The sequence below is a fragment of the Python bivittatus genome, unplaced genomic scaffold (genome assembly GCF_059951505.1).
Source record: "Python bivittatus isolate LINGU-HERP-01145 unplaced genomic scaffold, Pbiv_v1 ctg000980_np1212, whole genome shotgun sequence".
NCBI classification, from domain to species: Eukaryota; Metazoa; Chordata; class Lepidosauria; order Squamata; family Pythonidae; genus Python; species Python bivittatus.
This window is the reverse complement of record NW_028277125.1, coordinates 4,986,562-5,000,146: the sequence shown is the minus strand read 5'-3', so window position 1 is coordinate 5,000,146 and position 13,585 is coordinate 4,986,562. Positions and strand designations below refer to the sequence as shown.

The window sequence follows — 13,585 nt, the reverse complement described above, 5'->3', positions numbered from 1 at the left end:
TAGACACTTCAAAAATAGCATTCTATGAAGATCTAAATGCTGCATCTGAAAAGAAATTGGCAGAAGCTCCTTGCATGACAAATTTTTTTAGCATATACACATTTCATTTCCCCCCATCCAAGATTTTTTTTAAAAAATCAAGTATCGCATATTTGCAAGCAAATACTGACAACTGAAGTCTTCGGTATATGTCGCGGTAAATATGGATTGAAATATAAGGGGCCCCAGCTTTTCCCTTGAGGGAGGAGACGCTATCAGAAGTAAACACCAGACACACAATAATAAACACTCCAACCTTTTTTCGATTTCTCCCCCGCTTAATGATCTTATGGAGCAGGAAGTAAGTTCCATCTGTTGCATCATTTTACACACAGTTAGCCTTTTTCTTAATGAACACAGAATCAATGCCATGAAGAAGAACAGAGGCCAGTTCTGTTCCAATCACAGGATCTGCTGTTCAGAAGATACAGAGAAGGAAGCTCTTTTGAGGAGAAATGAGTTTCACTGTGCCCAGAAAAAGGACTTTTGCCTCTAGTCAGGTCAAGTCAGGGCACAAAATAGTTCAGGGGAAGAAGTTTAAGGCGATCCAGGAAGTAAAACATCAAAAGATGGGTTTAGGTCGTACACCATGTTTTGGACTTCCAAATATAAAGGTATTATCAATTTATAGTTAAGATCAACTTTCTTTGTTTCTCCTCTGCTCAGTGCTCCAGCCTACAAACTAATGAGGCTCAAAACACTATTTATCGAAATGTACCCAAAATGACACATCTCAACTATAGCTCGTATCAACCATGCTTTTCAAGCTGACTTCAAGGCAACACATCTCATTTTGGCTCATCGCCAGCCATGAACCTTGGCTTATTATTTTAGTAATTATCAAAAGATCTTAGTTCAGCTTTTTCACAACTGATTCTTATGATGAGTTCTTGAACAGAAAGATCTTAGAAGAGGCTCCCTAAGTGATTTAATATCCAATGAATATCCCATGCCAAGGAGACCCTGGTGGGAATTTAGAAATAGGAACAGGTCCGGAAGTTTGCAACGGCACTTAGCCCTGATCTGAAATATTATCTTATAGATGTATCAGCAGATCAAACAACTAACTTCATAAGCAGCTTAAGAGTAAGACAGGCAAGTTCAAGCTAAGCCAGAAACCCATGCTAGTATGTTCTTCCATGCAGTCAGAAGAGAATGACTCACTCCTAAACAAGGTCTCACCTGGCAAATAAGTCTCTTGGCAGTCCTTATGAGCTGCCAACCACTCAGACTTAAGTTTAGGTGGCAACCAAAAAATAATCAAAACATCTAGATTCTGAAGACAATTCTTTTCAGAACTGGAAAATGTCTTAGTGTCAGTAAAACACAGAAAGGCCCTGTGCTTACCAAGTGGAATCTGAATGTCCATTACTGTATTCAGCTATCAGGTTCAGCGTGGATCTGGAAGACAGCCATTTCATTACACCACAAAAGAGAATGTCAAGAGACTTCTATCTGCAGCTCTACTGCCTCATGTTTAACTTGATCTCCATGTTACAAACATTGGAAACACGCTCTCTGCAAAACATCTGCCAACAGCAGTTATATTTCATACAGCAGTACAGCTATTGCACTGTGTTAAAAAAAATAATTACAGCATCACAGAGTTGGAAGGTACTATTAGGCTTTTGAATCCTATTCCCCATCCAATGCAGGAACCCAAATTAAAACGTCTCTGGTAAACAGCTGCCAGGCTTCTGTTGAACACACCGATGAAAGAGAACTCAACTTCTCCCTGGGCCACTGGTTCCAATGTCGAATGGTTCCACCAGAATCTACCCTTAAATCCATTTTGCACTCAGAGATGATACAAAACATATGTTTGAGATCTTTTTAGCCACTGGAAAAGTGCTATCCTATCCACCTTCAGCTGTCTTTTCTCAAAGCTAAACATACAAAGTTCCCTCATCCTCCTAGCACCCACTATACGTGCCCAAAATAAAGTGAGCCTGAATTTTAGACAACCCCCCCAAACACAAAGGGAGACAGAAACAAAAGATAGACAAAAATATCACCTTCCCTACACTGTTGACCTAGGGCTGCCAATTTCTCCCTCCCCAACTAAATTCATACATGTGCAGTGGGGCAAAAAAGTATTTAGTCAGCCACCAATTGTGCAAGTTCTCCCATTTCAAAGGATGAGAGAGGCCTGTAATTTTCATCATAGGTATACCTCAACTATGAGAGACAAAATGGGGAAAAAAATCCAGAAAATCACATTGTCTGATTTTTAAAGAATTTATTTGCAAATCATGGTGGAAAATAAGTATTTGGTCACCTACAAACAAGCAAGATGTCTGGCTCTCACAGACCTGTAACTACTTCTTTAAGAGGCTCCTCTGTCCTCCACTCGTTACCTGTAGTAATAGCACCTGTTTGACCTTGTTATCAGTATAAAAGACACCTGTCCACAACCTCAAACAGTCACACTCCAGACTCCACTATGGCCAAGACCAAAGAGCTGTTGAAGGACACCAGAAACAAAAATGTAGACCTGCACCAGGCTGGGAAGACTGAATCTGCAATAGGCAAGCAGCTTGGTGTGAAGAAATCAACTGTGGGAGCAATAATTAGAAAATGGAAGACATACAAGACCACTGATAATCTCCCTCGATCTGGGGCTCCATGCAAGATCTCACCCTGTGGGGTCAAAATGATCACAAGAATGGTGAGCAAAAATCCCAGAACCACATGGGGGGACCTAGTGAATGACCTGCAGAGAGCTGGGACCAAAGTAACAAAGGCTACCACCAGTAACACACTACGCTGCCAGGGACTCAAATCCTGCAGTACCCCCCTGCTTAAGCCAGTATGTGTTCGGGCCTGTCTGAAGTTTGCTAGAGAGCATTTGGATGATCCAGAAGAGGATTGGGAGAATGTCATATGGTCAGATGAAACCAAAGTAGAACATTTTGGTCTAAACTCAACTCATCATGTTTGGAGGAGAGAGAATGCTGAGTTGCATCCAAAGAACACCATACCTACTGTGAAGCATGGGGGTGGAAACATCATGCTTTGGGGCTGTTTTTCTGCAAAGGGACCAGGACGACTGATCCATGTAAAGGAAAGAATGAATGGGGCCATGTATCGTGAGATTTTGAGTGAACACCTCCTTCCGTCAGCAAGGGCATTGAAGATGAAACGTGGCTGGGTCTTTCAGCATGACAATGATCCCAAACACACCGCCCGGGCAACGAAGGAGTGGCTTCGTAAGAAGCATTTCAAGGTCCTGGAGTGGCCTAGCCAGTCTCCAGATCTCAACCCCATGGAAAGGAACCCCTTTGGAGGGAGTTGAAAGTCCGTGTTGCCCAGCGACAGCCCCAAAACATCACTGCTCTAGAGGAGATCTGCATGGAGGAATGGGCCAAAATACCAGCAACAGTGTGTGAAAACCTTGTGAAGACTTACAGAAAACGTTTGACCTCTGTCATTGCCAACAAAGGATATATAACAAAGTATTGAGATGAACTTTTGATATTGACCAAATACTTATTTTCCACCATGATTTGCAAATAAATTCTTTAAAAATCAGACAATGTGATTTTCTGGATTTTTTTCCCCATTTTGTCTCTCATAGTTGAGGTATACCTATGATGAAAATTACAGGCCTCTCTCATCTTTTTAAGTGGGAGAACTTGCACAATTGGTGGCTGACTAAATACTTTTTTACCCCACTGTACACCTGCGTGAATATACATGTTTCTGTGTGCCTGTGCAATCTTCCAAAAGCCACACTCCAAGGAAAGACAGGACTATGCCAAAATGATATGAATTCATATCAATTAATTACCTGCTAATCAACATTTTAAAACTCTGCACGAGGGAGGTCCCAATCCTCTGTCTTTGCAAGTAGGTCTGGAAAAGTAAAAATCAAGTCTCTTCTGAGCTGAGATCAACTCCTGAGGACTTCCTGGAGTTACACTCTGTGTAACGTACTTGAAAACAGTACAAAATGGGTATTCCATTGCATTCTACTGGGATTTGTTTTACTTCCTAGTACAGCCCACACTAGGAAGGTCTCCCGTTCAAGGACTCAGCCAGGTCCAACCCTACTACATTTTCCAAGCTCAGCCAAGGCTGTCTCGGTGCTGCCAACCAGCTGAGCAATTAAAAGAGGTTTAACTCTTTTTTAAGAAGTCCTTAATTTCTTCCCCTTAACCCCAGGAAAGAAAAGAGAACATGGCCCTGGTCACTTGACAACACTGCCCGCCCGGGCTCCCCCAAAATGCTAAGTCTGGCCACCAAAGATTGCCCAACTTTGCCCTCCAGCAGCTTTTTCCCAGCCAAGTACCATTCAATATCTTAACCAGCATTTATCTGGTTTATGCTGGCTGAGGATAATGGTTTTAGCATCAACACATCTGGAAGGCACCAAACTGGGGAAGGCTGATCTACAGGTTTCTTTCCTCTAAGTTAAACTAATTAGGTGACTCCTGCCAAGACGTTACTCAGGGAAAAACAAAAAGGACAGTAATGATTTATACTAGGCTCAAGTACCCAGCCGCTTCCTAAGCAAAACAACAAGCCCTTGTCCCAAGGAGTTCCCTTCCTACAATCCAGATTAAGGGACAAAAGGGCAGAGGAGAGATGCAAGGCTCCCCAAAGATACCTATGGCCACAGGGTACTTCAGTTGGAGATCTAAGCAATTAAGGCTTTCTTTAAAGAACTGGGGTAGTATCAGAACCATCCTGTGCGAAACCCTTGCGAATTCCTTTGAGAGGGCATGAGAGGCGCCAACCTACTCTAAGGACAGAACTTTCCTTCTTCATGACTGAGCCTGATGGCAAAAGATGGGTGGAGTGGCACATCAGTGCCTGGAGCGCAAGGCAAGGCAAGGCAAGGCAGGTCTGCCACTTAGTCAAATGAGCAACAAGGGAAAATTAGTAAAGAAAACAAGTTGCGTTGTACACCCAGGTCTCACCAATGCTGCTGCTCTCACATCCTCTCCATTCCAAACGCCAGAACATGGCACAGCCAAGGAGCTCCTGCAAACCGTCATCGGCAAAATGAAATGTCAATTTGGAACACCAACAGCCAGCCGCGTACAAGTCAGAGGAAGAGCGGAGAGTGTTAACGCCAGCCACTTAGTAATGTTTTAAAAGCTGCAGCTCGTTAGGCGAGAGATCCATCCCTTTGGTTAGGAATTGTGTCTGCTAGGAGGGAGAAGATTTTGGCACTGATTTCAAACAGATTGTACAATGAAAATAAATCAGTGGACTGTTCTATCCACATCAACGTATCTTCCCCCCACGCATGTGTGCAAGAAAAGGCTGCCAAAAACAAGCAGCCTGGGAATTCCAGCCTTGTTTCCTTTGTTCTGTTCCCAGTCCAGTCCCGCAAATAGCAGTCATGAACCCCTTTGAGGAAAATGGGGGGGGGGGTAATTAAGAGGCCCCCAGCTTCATCCTCAGGTTAGCAGTTGGGACTGCAACTTTCACTCACCGGCTGAGAACAGGGAATTGCTTGGAATTAAAAGGGACGCACTAGTTCCAGCCAGAAGAAGCCGCGATTAGGACAGGAGGCCTCCCACCACCCCATCGCTCTGTCCTGCTCGTGTTTGCTTTAGAGGAGGGGACCACCAGGGTACCTCCAACAGAGCAAACAAGGGCTTCTTGCCAGGGCTGTGCAGAGTCCAGAGTCAAAATGGAGGTCACTGCAATACAGCTCTTTGAAGAACTGGCAGCCTCAATGAGAAGTCAAAAAGTAACCGAGAAAGTGATGGACAGTTGAGCAAAAAAGGGCAGAAGACCACAGTTCCTAAGAGGTACAGCAGGCCTAGTTTTCTAGAGACCTCCCACTGCACACCAGTTGTGGGAAGGGAAAGGAAGAGGGCCCAGAAAAAGCTTCCTTAGTAAATAAAATGCGGCCAAATATTATTTTCTTTCCACAAAGATTTATTTTATGCTTATTCTATTGCATAGTTTTTCTCCCATCCTTCCTCCCAAAATTTGGGCGGCACATTCGTCTTCTCCACTCTCTCACTTTATCCTCACTGCTCTGGTATATGGCTTATAAACCACACTAAGCTATTATTTGTTTACCCATAGTTTGCTGAATAAATCACACAACCAGTTGGGGCCATGCAATAGGCCAAACCATAAAATAAGGACAGCCAACCACCACACGGGAGTTTACACAATTTGCTAAAGCCCAAACCAAACAAGCTATATTATCATTTAGTGTGTTGTCTGAACCATGGCTGTATGGCAGATAGTGAATCTGAAGGCGGAATGACAGTTTGGTTGCAACACTTCCTTGCTTGAAGCCCTCCACTCTATAGTCTAAATCCTGTAGATATTTTCGACAGGAACTCTCACAACCTCTTGCCACTGATCTGTTGGCTGGAGTTCATAAGAACATAAGCAATGTCCTGCTGAACTGGATCCCTGGCCCATCTAGTCCAGCAGTTTGTTCTCACAATGACTAACCAATGGCCCAAGGAAGCCTACTAGTCTCCCAGAAGATGGCCTTCAAAGGCAATCACACATGCCATCAAGACAATTCAGAACATCAGATGGGCAATAGGCTGCCTTCTTCCAGTCTAATTCCTAATATTGTGCCTCCTCACCAAACCCAACTGGAAGGTCTCTCTTCTACCTCCAGAACCCCCAGGTTCTTTTGACTAAGACCAAAAACACAGGAAGAAAGAATGAGGACTCCAACAAAATGCCAGTTCTGAAGGTGAACCCTAAGCAGGAAATATGCTTAGGCTGAAGTAGGATTCCAATATTGTCTCAGACTTAGGCTTCATATGGTTTCAGGGTGTTCCCCTTTAGCGAAGCAAGGGGATGCTATTCCAGTTATATTCATGGCAAATGTGATAAGGACTGAAGCAGATAAAGACTGATAAGTGTAAGCTATTATAGCAGTTGGGGGCAGGGGGGGAGATTGGCCATCCTAACAAATCATACGCTGTTCATTCATACACTGCAAACAGATACAGCTTAATCTAGATATGATTACCTGGGAAAATATCTTGGAAATCATGCCTGAAACCTCACTGAAATTGGTAGGTATGTCAAATAAATCTTCTCACATCATAAAAAGAAGAGATTTCAGGTCTGCGTGACTACCTAGAGACATTTGTGATCTTGAGGGGCACAATAATTTTAGTCATCCCTATATACTTTCAAATTGTACTTCTATACTACCGGGTTTTTTTTTAATCATTCCTTTTATATCTTCAATGTTTTTGTTGTACTAATACACAACATAACAGCCACAATGGTACTGGACTGGCACCAGGGAGGCTCAGATTCTAGCCCACCCTGAGCTACAGAAGCTCCCTGGGTGAAGCCACTCATACCCTACCCTTTCAGGCTAACCTACCACACAGGGTTGTTGTGGGGAAAAAAAGGAGGGACCACTATGTATGCCACCTAAGGCAGCTTTCAGTCATCAGAACACCGTGCATCAGCTTGTCACATGTTGAAAAAAAGGAAAAAGTGGTTAAAAAAACATGGTTAAAAAAAAGATTACTAAAATTATTCAGATTCATTTTAAATTGAAATAAAAAACAGATTATTCAAGTTAAAAAAGCACAGATTATTAAAATTATTTACACCAGATCCGTTCATAAAAACCGCAAAGTGGATTCCAGTTTGGGCGGCCTTTATGGAGCGTCTCCAGCCAGAAGCAAGAGACCACCAATATCCTCCAGCTCTCCCGAGAAGGTACCCAAGGTCAATCTGGTCCTCAGGTCAGCTTTTATTTTTCCCTGAAGCCTTGGAGTGAGACGACAGACTCAGACAGCCCATATTTTCAAGAAGATGGAACTGCAGGTTCAATGCTATCTAAACTGGTCTTCTGACTTTAAGTGGCTGGACGATGCCGCTTCATCTCCAGTAAACTGGCACCCAACCAACCGCTGTGCATGGAGTTGGGGAGAAGGCCTCCTTGTCTGCCCCAGGCACCAACACTTCCTAGGCTGGCCCTACCACACCAGCTGAACTCTGAACTAGCAAGGACAAAAGGACTATTTTAGGAAACCATTTGTTCAGGAGATATTTAGTTCCACGAAAACTATTTTCCAGCCAGGCAGTTACAACAGGGAAGAAGGAGGGAACAAGAAATCTGAGTCTTTGGCAAGATCCTGTCCAGACCCTGACTGATCAAAGACTCATCATTCCACCATCTTTCTGAACGATTTCAAATTTTTCAAACTCTCCTGTCTTCCCAGAATTCCCCACAGATTTCCTACGAAATCCCAGGACAGCAGCCAAAAACAACCTACATTCGTCATTTGGATTATTTGTTTGGAAAAGGACCACATTGCTGCTCTGAAGATCTGTCACCAGACAACTGTACAGTACTGCAGGCTTGGAGAGTAGGAACCTGATGACTTTGAGAAAGGAAGCCCCTAGTTTCCATAGGGCAGGAAAACAAACCAGAATCCCCTTTGGCAGCAGCTGAGTTCAGAACTGCATCTGTCTCGCTACTACACTTCCCTCTGTCTAAGAGTTTCACCATCTCAAATGAGCATCTTTTCTCTATTAACCCATGTAATTTGCCAAACTGCTCGATCTGGAGCAGATCTTCATTCCTTCAAATCCCCAAACATGAATTATGGACTTGACAAACTTCAGGTTAGGGTTAGTAAGATTCTAAAGCATTGAGAATCCTGGGGAGGGGCCTTAGAAGCCAGGAATGTATCATGAGTACAATTCTTAGTAGAATTTGGTGAAGGAGGCTGGGTTGGGAAGGAGCAAATCTTGAAACCTTCAATGCAATAATGAATGTTGGAGTTGCATTTCTTAGGTTCAGTTGCTAATTCATTAGTGGCCCAGCTGAGAAACATTAAAAAAAATGTTAATATCATCATCCAACCTTCCACAAGTTTATGTTTTTCATAAACATTCAAACTACACCCAACATGGAGCTGCTCTCGAGTTTCAGATGGACAGGAGTTTTTCCAAGCTCTACCCCAATCAAAGCTGGGACCTTGCATTTGCAAATTATGGCCTATGGTTGACAGACTACAGGAACACAACCATCTTAATCGGGATAACGAGGAGTCCAGCAAAAGAGATTCTCATGATGTAAAACATGGTGCCTCAGGTTAATCTGGGTTAGGACTTCTGGGGCTGGGCATCTTGTATGAATCCAGCCTGCTTAGGTAGCTTAAAGTACAACCTATTGGGTAACATCCCCATGGGTGAAGTTGTTACAATACACCTTAAAGAAATTGGTGGCCTAAAAAATCCATGAATAAAATATACCATCAAATTAAGTGGCTTAACTGCAGCGGATCGGCCTTTGCTCCTCTTTGGGGGAGAAGAATTTGACTTCCCTGCTTGGGAAGAGGGTAGAGATGGGGCTTCTCCTCTGCAGAAGAGGTGGAGAAAGAGGCATCTGAGGGCTGAAGAGGCTGGCCTTTGAAGCCCCCCGCCCCACCAAGCTGGGAAGAAGGCGGCAGCCCTTCTTGCCAAGGAGAATATGGGGTTTTTCCTGCGCCGCAGGGTTCCCCAAACCACACATATCCAAGCCAGGCGTCCCTCTCACGGGTTGTCTGACTCCGACCCGTGTCTTTAAGCTTCAGTAAGTCAGGCACCGCCGGGCAGCTGAGTTAACCGCGTCAGCCATGATGAGGTTAGCCGGGGGTTAGGCGCGGGGCGCCAACGCAGCCGAAGCTGCTTTTTGTTCCCCCTCCCCGGTAAGCGAAAAGCAGGGGCGCAACGAGCGCGCAATCCCGCCCGGGCGACGCGGCGCCAGCGAGCCGGCCGCACGCCATTCGGCCCTGGCTGGGGAGGATGGGAGCTGCAATCCAACGGGAGAGGCCAGAGGGGCGAGGGCTACGATGGGGGAATGGGCTGGCTGGACGGGGCGCGGGGCCAAGCAGGCGCCTTCCCCGCCGGGGCTGCTTCAGACCCGCGGGACTCCAACGCCCATCATCTCCCGGAGGGGAGGGGAGGGAGGGGAGGTGCCGCCCGCGGGGCGCCGGGCGAGGGGGCCGCTCCGGGGCCGCTCCTGCTCACCCGAAATCGTCGTCCATGGACTTGAAGTAGAACTTGTAGTTGGGCCGGTTGAGGAGCGCCTTGAAGTCGCCCAGCGTGACCCGCTCGGCCGGCAGCGGCAGCTTCACCAGGTACGGCGTCTCCTGGTCGTCCAGGTGGTAGATGATCTTGGTCTCCGCCGCCGCCATGGCGCCCGCGCCCGACCCGGCGGCGGCCCCGGCCCCGGCGCCCGCTCCGACCCCCTGAGCCAGGCCCGCCTCGCTCGCCTCGCCTCGCCTCGGCGCGCCGCCCGGCCTCGTCCCTTGTTCTCGGACCGGGTGCCAGCGCCGCCCGCCCCAGCGCGCAAGCTCCGGCCGCCCCGGCGCCGCCTCCTCCGGCTCCTCCCCTGCGCGAGGCTGAGCCGCCGCCGCGCCCGGGACCCCCCGCCGCCCCGAGAGCCGCTGCGGAGCCGGGAGGGAGCGCGGGACGCACCGCGACCCTGGGAGGCTCGGCGCCGCGGGGCGCGCCACGCCTCGGTTCTCGGGGCCTTTGGGCAGCCCCCGCCCGCGCCCAGCCCGGCCCCTTCCCCTTCCCCGGAGACTGGGGTCTGCCCAGGCGGGGAGGGCCGGATCAGCGCCCTTGCACAGCCGTCCCGGTGGCCGCCGACTTCACAGTGTCACCCCGCGCTGGGCCAAAGCGCATTGCCGTTGGTCGCTCCCTGCGTTGAGTTTTGGTGGGTGAACGGCCAACGGGTGCAAGAGGGGGATTTGTCACGTCGCCTCTTGCCACCCGTCACTCTAGCCTAAGATCCCAACAGCTGGAGTCCTTCCTGTTTGGGAGCCGCTCCGGCCCCCTCCTCCCCTCGAGTGCCTTTTCTGCACCTTCGCGTTTCCAGCTTCCTCTGAGCTCCGGGCAGGAGAGCCGACCCGCCGCTCATCCTGGTGTCTGTCTTCACACCCGCGCCCGGAGGTCCATGAAGCTGGGGGACAAGGCCTCCCCTCGGCTTTGTGGTTGGGCGGGAGGGACACTCCACCCTCTTCCCGTCCTAATGACCTGGTTGCAAGAACCCATGACTGGAATAAACCATTGTTGGTTGGGTTTGTTGATTTCATTCCCCCATTCCTTGTCAAGCACAAAATGGTTGGAAACACATGACAGGGTGGGCCACAAACCACAGGTGGAAAAGGTGGACCAACCCAGCATCTTCATGGCTTCTACGGATCCCTTCATACGGACATTTTCAGACACTCTCTCTACAATTGTACCTACTTTTTCTAATGAACTTTTTTTGCCCTGTGCCAAAAAAGTAAAATGAACTTTAATTTTTTAAAGCCCCCTTTCTATACAAATTATCCTCAAGGGCTTTCCTTGCTTGGTAGGCCCTGCAGATCTCTAATGGTCTCTTTATAGCAGCTTTCTTCTGTGAATTAACTCCGTTGCATTCTCTTTGAGGATGGGTTCAGGCAGGCAGGCTGATCTTCAAGTTACTCAGCTAATTCCCGCTGAAAATTGTTTGCATATGTATCATAGTTCTGCACTTCAAGTCATGAATCAAGGAATATCTGTAGGAAATAGGAAGTATTGTTAGTGCATCTCAAGGCATGTTCTCGACCAGAGAGATGTAAGATATGGAGTCCTTGGTGCTCTCTGAGCTTGGTTATTTGATTGCAGACATTTCATTACCCAACTAGGTAACATCATCAGTGCTAGAAGGCAGTGGGGTTTGCTCCTTGTTTATATACAGTAGCTTGCCCTGCCAGTGTTTGTGGAGGTGTGGTTTTCTCCTTGGTACTTCCTTGATTAGGGTATTGTTTTCTAACTGATTGTTTGTCTGCTTAATTGTTTGTCTCCTTGGTACTTCCTTGATTAGTGTACTGTTTTCTGCTTGATTGTTTGTCTTATGTGTTGCATAAGAATATAGGAAATCACTTCCTCACCAGCAGCCTACACCCAAATAAGCAGGGATTACCACCAGGCAGATAAACAGAAAACAATTAGAGTATTAAAGTGTTGCTTTCTGCTTGATTGTTTGTCTGGTGTTAATCCCTGCTTATCTGGGTGTAGGCTGCTGGCAAGGATGTGTTCCAGAAATGATTTTCTGTATTCTTATGCAATACAGGTAGTCCTTAGCGACCACAATCGGGACTACCAACTTGGTTGTTAAGTGAAGCAGTCGCTAAGTAAAACCGTGACTGTGCTTATGATCTTAATTCAGCTTTCCTTTGCTTTACAGACCTGCAGAGGTCATAAATGAGAGGGTTGGTCATAAAGTTACTTTTTCATCACTGTCATAACTGTGAATGGTTGCTAAATAAGGCAGTCGCTAAATGAGAACTACCTGTATTTCTTTTTGATTTTCCAATCAAGCCTACAGCTATGGACGTTTCTGGTGGAATAACTGTGTCTGATCTTGTTCAGCTTTCTTGAGATCAGCCAAGGTCAGCTAGGGACTGCATTTGTATGCCAAAGACAAGGGCCCAATCATCCTTGATCACACTGATGAGAGAATCATAAATTGGACTGCTTCCCTGTGAACCATTGTGTGTACTCACATTGGAAAGAAACCATGTGCAGGAACTTGGGACTTTCCTTTCTGTCCATCCATCAGCATCATCATTCTGCAACAATGGAAAAGAACAGGAGTAAATTTGGTACAGTAGAAGAAGCCAGCAAAAGAAAGATTGATTTTGAAAATGGGCCATATTGGGTCAAGGGCTAGAGAGAAAAGAAATCCAGAAAAAAATCCATTCCCGCCATGTCTCTATCACTTGGGCATGGACCCATAATGCTGCTGACTGCTCCATTCTAAGCCCCTCCTCCTTCCTGGTCACATGATCCACAGCACAACTACTCCAAAGAGTTTTGCATACTTTTCCAACCTTGTTTAAGCATCTAGTATTGCATCTGCCTGCTTTGACAATATTTCTCCTGCCTTTTTTTCTGGAAATAAAATCTTAAATCTTTTAGGGGCAGAGAGTGCATTTATTTGCTGTATCGGGCTAATGTACCTGCTCCTCTCAAATTAACTGAAACACTGGTTCTTTTACATGGAGAGCATCAGCTTGCAAAAGATTAGATTTGATTTTGTCGATATTGGTGGACTTGTAAATGTCTATCAGTTGGAACTTAACATAAATTTATGTATATACTCATAAGAGTCAGTTCCCAGATTGATAACGCAGGAGACCATTACATAAACAATGAGCTGCAAGCTTATCAGTGAAGAGATCCACCTCCACTGGATTATAGGAAGGCTGTTAGAAAGAAAATCAGAAAATCTGATTTTCAGATGAGTGAGAACGCCTGGTGGGATCACCCTTGCTGGAAGGGTGAAGATAAGAGGAATTCAGGTAGGGGGAGGTCTGTAGGAAAATCAACTTGAGAATATACATGCGTAAATACTCATCATGCTATTCCCTTTCATGGCAAACAGTAGCACAGAAAGGGTAGTAAGCAAAAGAGACTAAAGGCAGGTGATAAATGGAAATTTAACTGAAGCTAGTCTACACAAGTACCATTTGTGATACATAATACCTCTCCATCTCTTTCTGTCCATGCAAACTATCCATGATGCCACCATGTCTATACACCAATTCATGCATTGCCTTTTCTT

General features: G+C 46.2%; 1 protein-coding gene across 5 annotated transcripts in view; it reads right to left on the bottom strand.

Moving 5' to 3' along the window:
* DVL3 (dishevelled segment polarity protein 3) overlaps positions 1-10,580 on the bottom strand; it is a 63,231-nt gene extending 52,651 nt beyond the window's left edge. For 4 of the 5 annotated variants that reach the window (XM_088132027.1, XM_088132030.1, XM_088132026.1 and 1 more), the window contains exon 1: positions 10,015-10,316. In XM_088132027.1, the coding sequence (XP_087988153.1) occupies positions 10,015-10,181 (167 nt within the window). In that variant the 5' untranslated portion in view covers positions 10,182-10,316. Of the gene's footprint in view, positions 1-10,014 lie in introns of all 5 variants that reach the window. The other variant, XM_088132029.1, reaches the window with a different exon arrangement.
* Between the last annotated feature and the right edge of the window lie 3,005 nt (positions 10,581-13,585).